General features: G+C 35.0%; 1 protein-coding gene across 6 annotated transcripts; it reads right to left on the bottom strand.

The window, feature by feature from the left end:
• Positions 1–1711: 1711 nt before the first annotated feature.
• Positions 1712–10565, bottom strand: LOC115452479. 6 transcript variants are annotated; one of them, XM_037436806.1, is made up of 7 exons: positions 9204–9621; positions 7909–8430; positions 7668–7831; positions 6863–7181; positions 5176–6129; positions 4403–4549; positions 1712–2662 (listed from the first exon to the last, which is right to left on the bottom strand). In XM_037436806.1, exons 3-7 carry the CDS (start codon positions 7820–7822, stop codon positions 2570–2572), a joined length of 1668 nt encoding a protein of 555 aa, XP_037292703.1. In that variant the 5' UTR covers positions 7823–7831; positions 7909–8430; positions 9204–9621; the 3' UTR covers positions 1712–2569. The 6 variants fall into 6 exon arrangements, with proteins under 6 accessions (XP_037292703.1, XP_037292701.1, XP_037292702.1 ...); XM_037436804.1 differs by lacking the exon at positions 9204–9621 and adding an exon at positions 10484–10565 and having other exon boundaries at positions 6863–7831; XM_037436805.1 differs by lacking the exon at positions 9204–9621 and adding an exon at positions 10353–10401 and having other exon boundaries at positions 6863–7831.
• Between the last annotated feature and the right edge of the window lie 44 nt (positions 10566–10609).

Below are 10609 nucleotides of genomic sequence, written 5' to 3'. Positions count from 1 at the left end.
ATGTGCTATAAAACGTTGCTTCATGCCAAGTTTCAAGATTCTAGGTCGACTGGAAGTACCCTTTAAGTTTTGATTCCCTTGCGAGTAGTTGCGAGTTGGAAAATATGCGGCTTAAATTGCTGTTTCTTTTGATTGCGTTGACATAGAAGTTTGATTTTGTTACAGCTTAAAAGTATTATAGACCTGAGTATTTGATATGAATTTCAATTTAATACCTCTACGCGTTCATGAAGAAAGGAGTAGTAACTTTAAAATGATTAAAAATAATTTATTATATGATGTAACTAAAATTTACGATTTTTGCAATTTTTCCTTTATCTCTACTATAAGATGTTGTTTCTTACCAAATTTCAAGATTCTGAGTTCACGGGAAGTAGCCTGTAGTTTTTGATTCCCTTGCGAGTTTCGAAAATTTGCGACATAAACGGCTGTATCTCTTGATTGTGTTGGCTTAGAAGTGTGATTTTTTCATAGCTCCAAGGGACAGTAGACTTGAGTATTTGATATAAATTTCAGCTTAATACCTCCACGCGTTCCTGAGAAAAAGGGTCTTGACAGACGGACGGACAACAAAGTGATCCTACAGAGGTTCTATTTTTCCTTTTGAGGCACGAAACCCTAAAAAGCCATGTTTTTAGACAAAATTAAAAAATTATCCAATGTGTAATTTGAGTTCATTTACTAAGGGTTTCCGGTAACCATATGCAATACCCGGTACTATAAGTATGACACGGTAATATCTTCTTATTTTGACGGTACATTAGGTCTAGATTACGGTGCATCTACGGTAATTATCGTGTACATGGTGACACTGCCTGGTTGCATTCTGCTCACACAGTTGCACGTAGACAGTGGACGCATATTTCCTAAAAGTGCAGTCAACTCGCCTACATTATAAGTTTATTGTATTGTATAAGTATGTACACGTGTTTTTGTTGTTATTTTCATAAATAAATATGTTATATAACGACATCCATATTTTGATAATAAAACTAAAGATCAGTGTTGTTTTTTTTATATCAGTAATTTTAATCACTACCTGACCAGGAAAAAAATATATCATTTCAGTATTTATGTTAAGCAGCATCTTCCGTCCATGGGCTGAAGCAATGCCATAGGCACAGCCAAGCCGTTGCCTACCGGGAGGTAAGCACTATTTAAACCTCGTCATGTGGTAAATAGGGGACCGGACTCATTTTTGTTCTTTATTATTATCAAATATTTACGTTATATAAATTATAACACAGAAAGAATAATCTAAGTCCGGTAAAAAATCAACAAGTTATAAGTCTTTTAATTTCGGTAGAAGGGGTAAGTCACAAGAAACAGAAAAGAGGCGCAATACCCACGTGTGACGTCATCGGGCTTTACGACGCGTGCGAAAGAGAGAGATGAAGCGATATCCCCACTTCGGCACGTAGTAATATTTGAAATATGAATTACTGGCTCATTTTTTAAGCAATTTTAATGCAGTTTTCGCAGGAAGGTTTCTTTTTCGTATTATCAACCATTACATATAGAATAATGTACAAAATCGAACACAGGCCGGTCCCCTATTATGGAACTAATTTCTTCTACCTAAAGTTAAATTTAAAACGTAAGAGCAAAAGTGGCGCCCTCAATACAAGTTTCTTATATTCCTAATTAGGCTATAAAGCAAATTAACCTTTTTTATCCTCATTTAAAGAGCTTTATAAAAAAAACCTTTTAGTGCTTTTAATTCATGCACCTTCTTTTTTTTTAAGTCTTTTAATAATATACATACATACAAGAAACAAATCTGATAAAATCTTGAATTTCGTGTTGGATTTACAATTCAGCAATAAATAAAGTGAACCAGCTCCCTTAGAATGTAAAAAACGCGACTTGATAGCAATTTCTGACTAACAGTACTCAAAACTTGTAATGGGCCCATAGAGTCCTTAAAAGAAAAGTTTTACCATAATTTCCCCTTTTTGCTGACTGTAGGTAATTATTTTCAAAATCTATAAATGCTGATCTTCATATAAAAAATAATCAGTCTCGCTAACATTTTTCTTTTATTTTTCCCTTTTTTTATTTACGATTTTTTTGTGTACCTGCCAAAGCCACTATAGCCCAAACTTCATAATGGCCCATCGTTGTTACCTGTGTTGGGAGCATGCGCTGACAAACTTTCAGCTTTTATAAAATAACGAAGGTCTGGGGTTCACAGGCTCTTAGACTATTACATTGGTTACACGATGTTCGAGGTTACAAGCGCCCAATGTTGCAATGCAGCAACCATATATTCACATACCGTATATTGCTCCAGTTATAATGTATTTCAGTTCGAGATACATTGGGACGCCGCAAAAACGTAAAAAAAAATTAAGTATACTATAACGCAAAAATCTTGCTAGCTATTCCGAACAAATCTTTTTGACATGATTACAACTGACTTATTTTGATTGGTTTATTCTCAAGATCGGTTCGTAGATTTATATTTGGATCCCATGAAAATGCCCTAATTATTTATCGAATCTAATGTACGATTTTACTTATACGAATGTTTGTATAATTTTAAAATGCCTTAAAAATAAAAATGAGATCAAGGCGAATCTGCTTGGCCATTTCTTTGCTGACTTCTCTCCGGTTTACTACTCGAAGTACCAATGAGGGGGGCCCAATGGCAAGGAAATATCTGAAATTAAAAAAATCAACATAATTAGAGTAATTTGGCTTGTAATATATAATAATAATATAATATAATATCAGCCCTGTATTATATACTGTCCCACTGTTGGGCACGGGCCTCCTCTACTACTGAGAGGGAATAGGCCTTAGTCCTCCACGCTGGCCTAGTGCGGCTTGGTAGACTTCACACATCCTCGAAAATTCCTTATAGAGAATTTCTCTGGTATGCAGGTTTCCTCACGATGTTGTCCTTCACTGTTAAAGCAAGCGATAATTCACAAAGAATACACACATAATTTTTTAGAAAAGTCAGAGGTGTGTGCCTTTGGTATTTGAACCGGCGAACATTCGTCTCGGCAGTCCGTTCCACAACCAACTAGGCTATCGCCGCTTTTTTATATATAAGTAATTGAAATGAATTTATGAAATACCTACAAATTAAATATAACATTTTTTTTTTATTTGCTAAATGTACGAAGGTACTCCTAGTAAGGGGTAGCTTTATAATTTATATAATCCAGGAAGAAATCGGAAATGGAAAATTAAATTATAAGTTAGAATCAATAATTATTTACGCGGCGTTAAAACAATTTCCTCTTGTCCAATCGTGGACGGAGTATTCTACCATCAAACTCCACGAGGGAATGAAGAGTTACATGTATACTTCTGTATAAACGTCAATAGATATCTATGCATATTACGAACTATTTGAACATTCCCTACGCACGAATCTCACTTTCCCCTACACGATTAAAAAAACAAAGGGTGTACAGGACAAGATTTAATTGCGATTAGACGACCTATAATAAGTCAATCATAAAAGTATTATAAGAAATCAAACCGAGATAATCAAGTTAATAAAGATATTATTATAATCAAATATAATGAAATCGCATTCTGCAATATTATTCATATTCTATAATTAACTTTATAGAGTACTAGAGGCCTTGCATAAATTATGTTGCATATGAGGGGAGAAATTTGAGACAAATTTTACTTGTAACGATTTGATGTCGATATTATAAAAATACTTTATTTATAATATTTATCTATCTATAATCTCTATTTATTCAGTTCTGAGTATGAAATTGCAAAACATGTGATGCACACCAAGGATGGAGAGTCCAACAAATATGACCACTCCTGACAAGGACGGGACGCGGTAAAAAAAATATAAAATTTCTGTAACGTAATTTATGCATGGCCCTTAGGTGTAGACTAATACACTGCCGTGCTAAGCTCAAAAGCGGTATCTCCATAAAATCGAAATCTTAAATTTTATGTCGTCAGATAGCTTAAAGAAATACCCATTCAATGAACTTACCAAAATAACAGTATCTTGTTTAGAACTTGTTAAAAAAAACTTAAAAGAATTCCTCTATCTCAGTTTTACATTCAACACTATAAAACTATAAATACTATCTCGAAATAAGGTTTCCCTGACATATCGCTTTTGCGCTTAGCACAGCAGTATAATTGCGGTTAAGGATAGAGCCGAAATCCATGTTAAAATTATTATAATGGGTGACGCAGTAATTGGCCTATAAAGCGACTTGCGTCCTCCGCTCGGTATTCTCGTCTTCACAGCGAAGTATTGTCTTGCCTATTTTTTTATATAAATAACAAAAAGAGCAAGTCGCTCGCGTAACGGTATGCGTCACAATTGCCTACTAACAGCAACATTACTAGCCTTTGAATCAGCTTTAAATTATTTAAACTGTGTTACATATTATTCATAAAAATATACCTTTATTGGCTTTCTGTGCGGAAGAGGCGGTATGACAGGACTCGGTTCAGGTGTCTGGGCCACCAGGTTGTGGTTTGTGAAGCGCCGTCTCTTTATGGAGGCAGCAGGCTTGGGATGTGTACTGTTGGCCTTTAAAGATGTTTCGTCCTGTAAGTATCAATTGAATATACGTGTTGGGAAATGGCAATACACATATTACAATTATCATTAAAATTGAAGCCTGAATCAAAAATGTCGTGACATCTTCTCTTTTTAAGCGTAATCGCATGGTATAGACAAATGATAATTTTGCCGCCGAGAACAGTAGAAGGTTCTGTACTTTCGCCCATCGTGTTTACAATGCATATTCATACCCTGTATACAGGATATCCCTACATTTATTGCTACGCAAGTGATGCACGCTTCATGGGCGATATTACGCTGGCTAAACTAGTAGCCGAGGAGTCACCGATAAGCAGCGTGAGAATCTAGTCGTTGAACTCAATCGGACCTTGGATCTTATTTCTGAATAGGGTTCATGCAATCCGCTTGAGTCCAATGCCACGAAAACTTAGGTCTGCGCGTTAAGATGTAAATAGTCCTCGTTTTCGCTTCCCCCCATGTTCAGGGTACGCCATTTACAATACGGATCAATGTCGATATCCTAGGTATGGACATGAGCCAATTACAAAGTATGTATAGATGCAAATGTCATAATATTTGTATAAATTCAAAAAGGATTTTTACAAACACTTAAGTACGTTTACTAAAATTGATAAGGATCGAAAACTTACCGTACTCCGCCTACGTTTTTGTGTAACAATGTCCGTATTAACATTTGACGTGCTAACTGTTTCATTAGCAATTCGACGTGTATCTACATCGCCATTATTATTGGCGGTTTTCAAAACTTTATACTGCTCGAGAAGATCTTTGTCCGTTGCCAATAATTCTTCGAATCGAGATATTAAGGAATGTTTAAGTATTTTTGGGTAGGTAAGACGAATGACATTCATAAAAGCTCTTGCCAAATTGATATTGTATGATGAGCAAACTCTTTCCAGAATAGATTCTGCGGCATAGTAACCAAACGTTTCATTACTTGCACTTATTGAATTTATCAAGAAAATTAGTGCATTCGTGGATTCTGAAAGAGTGTCATTACTTAATAATTGTTTTAACAGCAGCGATTGAACAGACTTCGTTTGTATTTTTTTATTCAGTAGCTCTTCGCACAGACAAACATCAATTTCCGGCCTGTTGAAGTAACGTAATGTTACATTTATTACGTCAGTTTTAATATCTGGTATGATGTCTGCTAATATCAAGCACTCTACAGCCAACATCACCAATAGTTTAGTTGATTTTTGTTCATAAAACTTTTGAGCGAGGCATTTCCCGTATTTATTTACTGTGGGCTGGTGTTTGATCAAGGTAAATAATTTCTCCTCTTTGATCTGGTTCAGCAGTTTTTTGAATTCTTCTAGATCTGGCTCCCCATGTCGGTAACTACAATTATGTCTGTTACAACGATCTAATATATAAAATAAGCACCATGTTCTATCTTGTGAATAATTCTTTCCAGACATATAATAATTATTACTTATTTCACGTGAATTTCTTTCATAATCCGCAATTGTTAAATCGTCGGTATCCTTATAAGGTACAGTAGAATCAGGCAAATCTTCAGAACCATTTGGAATGGGATGGCTGATGCCCCTTTCAGTGATATCTATTGCTCCATTATTCTGAAATTTAAACATATAAAAATCATTAAGTTGCTAAGCTGTGACATTATAATTACTTTATAGTGTTTCAGAATGCAAGTGTAAGTACAGTTCTGCGGTGCATCCTTTAAAAGAAAAGACTTGCTCAAGACGCAGATGCTATCCTATTCTTCTACTGACGCCAATCGTACGACTTAATGACGATCATTGAGATAATATGTCATTCCCATATTTTATTTTCTATTAGCGTTAGCGGTTGTAAAAATATCGTGTCTAAGGCCTCAGACATGTTGTTACGCACTAGCACAGCGTATTCCAACGCCACTGTGGCTCTACAAGGCTGGTGCGGCTCCTCCAATCGTGTATGCATCCCCTACGAGAACACGGCGTACCTGTGTTTTGGCGTACTACTGTACCAGTAATTATAAAACGCTAGGCCTGTGATCTAGCACTAGTGTGGCGTCGGCCACAGCTGTGGTGGATGACTTAACGTGCTAAATTATGAGACAAGTCAAATAGTTAAATATGTTTTGGATATTTATTATATACACATTTATTAGTAGGTACAGATGTAAATCATTCCACACTAAAATTCCTAATCATGGATACAAGAAAATAATTTTAAAGCTAGCTCCATTCTTTGCAGTGATAATGAAAACGTAAAGATAAAAGAATTATGTAGGCCAACTTAAATTTAATACGGCTTTCAAAGTTAGCCACCATAATGATTTGTTTATTTAGATCAAATTCTTACCCTCTTAGAAGAATATTGTAAATTGTTACTTATCGAAGTACTTGTGACTTCATTAACATAATTTTGAACTTGAGATCCAATATTATATTTTTTAACGCCATCATTTTTCTTCCTCTTAGCGTCTTTTAATTGTAAATATTGTTCATAGAGTGCTGCATTGCGTTTTATGACTTCCTCTAGACGCTGTATTGCGGGATTTTCGAATATTTCTGCACTCGTACGTCGCATTATATTAATTAACGCTTTTGTTAAGCTTTGATCGTATTGCACCGTACAAATTTTGTTCATGAATATTTCTGTAGTGGACATGTCAACTTCTCTACAATTATCGATTATAAAATTAGTTAATAACAAACAAACCCGTTTGAATGACTTAAAATCATTTTCATTATTTATTTTTCTTCTTAAAACCCGCTCGAACAGCACCATATACAATTGTTTCTCTGGACATACATATGCTAATAATATTTTTTTATATGGCGTAAGATTGATGTTTTTATAATAATTATTAAAATAATTTAGATTGGTGTTTATTATGCGATCCGTAATTTTCACTTTTGGTGAATGTTCTAAAAATTCCATCATGATTGTAAAGAGATTTTTTAAGTCATGTCTTTGGGAAAACGCTTTAGCAAAGCAATCTCCGTACATTCGTTTAAGACTGTGACTAGTTAGCAAATCAAATAATGGTTTTTTATATAATTTCTTTAATATCTTGTGCATAATCTCTGTGGTTGGAAAATCATGTATGAATTTGCATTTAGGTTTCTTACATGTTTTTGTTTTTAGGTAAGGAAAGCAATACCTATATTCATCATCGTTTATAGTGTCCTCGATGTGCAAATTTTGATTATTAAGTTTGTTTAAATTAGTTTCCGGATTTATATTTTCACTGTTTTCGCATTCCCTATTTTCTTGTGTGACGAGATTACCCATAGATGCATCATCTTCCCCAGCCATAGAATTCGTGACAACTATATCATCGGATGAATTATGATCATCCGATGATATAGTTGTCACGAATTCATCATCATGATCCGATTCGTATGTCATCAAGTCTAAAATATCCTCATCGTCTGTCGTGTCTCGGGAATCACATAAATCATTTTGATTTTCACGCTGCCCACTTGATCGACAATTATTGTCTCTTGAACTATTTTCATCGTTAAATGCATGTGTTTCCGCCGATGGCATAATTATATCTCCCCCTGTTTCTTGGGTCGACTCTCTTGTATCGATACAATTCGATTCAAATGACGACACAGCGACTTCTGCATTAAAAGGTTCTTTAGTATGAACACCATGATCTGTTGACAGTACGCCTGGACCAACTGACCGTGAAAATGTTTGTTTTATTTCTCTAGAGTTAATGATCACCTCATGTTCTTGTTTTAATGCGTGTAGGATGTTAGGATGGAACTTTTCAGCGACCTTGTCAGTATCTGCATCCTGAGGCAATATGCGTTTATCAAGCCCGTTTATAAGCCATTTCAATTTATTTAGAATTTCTATAATATCTTCATTATTTAATTGTTTATTCATAATTTTCGCCGCTTGTCGCTTGATCTCTGAAACGGTAATAGTTATTTTAAGGAGATATATTATTTATTTAAACTGCTATAACTGCCATGAACTAAGTCAACAAGTCCTAGGTACTAGATCTACTTGGCGGCTGATATCATCAATCAATAATATTGCATGTTATTATCAACAGATAAAAATAAAATTTAACTTCATGGTGGCAAATCGACTGGGGTCCGGATTTCACTTGGATTCGTTTTTATTACAGGATTTATAATAAATAATTCGAAAAAAGGTTTCCATTTTCCAAAGGTATTCGCATATTACACAGGAAATATTTTTCTGGGTCACAGTTGAAATGTACCAACCACATACTCAGCAAAGCAAATAAAGATATGTATAGGGACATCCTTATCTCAGATTATATTATTTCCCTTTATCGATATGTGTGATATTGCGTACACAAATGCCAGATAAGTAGGAGACCGCGATACACTTCGAATAAATGTATAAATAACAAACATGCGCCAAAGTTCAGACTTGGATTTGCAACTTTAAAAGACGTTTGTTGAATCCGTAATTACAAATGTATAAGTTTGCAAGCATTGAATTGATAGAAGCTTACATCCCTTACAATAACAATCTACATTTCCTTTGTTCAAAAGATGACAAAATCACGAATCTCTTTTTGTTTACATGTTTTACGTTTTTTAGCTGACAATGGTCAGTATATACAAACACACCGGAATTTTGGGTGAGCGCTTTAGGTGCTCGCAACCCTTGAAATGTTAAGTGACCATGTTGAAAGCAATTCACTAACCAACGTACTTAGTGTGGAACTTTGGCGCGACCCATCCTTGTTCAAAGCGTTGTTTCTAAACACTGCGACGCGTCATTGTCCAAAAACACTCAAATAAACGTACCACAGCATGAAACATTTACAATGTTCATTTATTTCGCGCCAACAATATTAGGTTAACATTTTTATCACACCTATAACTTATCTAATAACAATGCGTGGGTGAGGTATACGACGCGACGCGCCAACTGATAAAGGACTGCGATTCACATGTATTGAAAATAAACAATTCCATTTTCAAATTCGATAGGCTATATGCAGTGTCTCTGCTGCAAATACTCGGTTAGTTGTAAATTCCCAAATGGCGTCCGCGCCTCGCCACACCCCGCCGAAATTCATAGTATGAATGGTGTTTATCATTCGCACACACAATATGACGCATTGAAAACCATGAGTAGAATCTTAAATCATGCCGTGAAGGTTATTTTTTGCGCTCCGTACATATGTGCTTATAACATAACCGGATTGGTCAGCGTGGAACATGTTGAATGCAATAATTAAAACTCAACCTTAATTTTTTTGGTATATGGTAGGTACTTCATTGACCAGTTGGGCGAGATTTCTTTCATTTATACTAATATCGATCATTTCCAGGACAAATTTTAATTTCATTGGTTTCGAATGATTTCTGCCTATGTATCTTTAATAATAAATAATTTAAGAACGTATTAATATCTACACAGTGTAATCATTAGCAGTCGGGATCGCTTCCTGGGTTCATAGAGGTTAACGGTTAACATATTTATTTCATTTAATGACATGTATTCATTAGCCAGAGGTATAAGTTATGCATACAGCCGGTTTTATCCATCTGGGCAATCGGAAGAACATTCATTGTCTAGCATCCTTTTTTATGCCATAAAATGTATAAATTAAGGTTAGGTTAAGATCGGATACTTAGGTGGTAAGATCGTATAACGCAAAAATATCACGAAACAATGGTATTTTTTGTTAAATTGCTTAAACGGTGACGCAGTTTTTTTGCCCCGACCTATGCGCAACTCATACTATTACCAACTCATCGTAAAGCCATCCAAATTTAGCCGAACGTTTTATACACTGTAAACAGCCATAAAACTAAATATTTAATAAGAAACAAAATGTTTCAACCTTCCCCAACTTATCGAAAACCCTCCGAACTTCGCGAACATTTTCTACACTGTAAACAGTAATAATATCGGAAATATCACGATGTTGCCAGTCTTGAGGAAAAAAATACGAATAATGGAAATCTCACTTACCTTATGCAACGCAACAGCAAGCTTTACTTAAATTTCTTGTGAGAAAAATACTACTCGACTATTGACAGGGGCTTCCCCAATATGTATAGCGTATACGTTTATGTAAATGAGGTACTTAGTACCAAA

This window comes from Manduca sexta, chromosome 9 (assembly GCF_014839805.1).
Source record: "Manduca sexta isolate Smith_Timp_Sample1 chromosome 9, JHU_Msex_v1.0, whole genome shotgun sequence".
Lineage (NCBI taxonomy): Eukaryota > Metazoa > Arthropoda > Insecta > Lepidoptera > Sphingidae > Manduca > Manduca sexta.
Note: the sequence above shows the minus strand (reverse complement) of the source record. Positions and strands in the feature narration are given on the sequence as shown.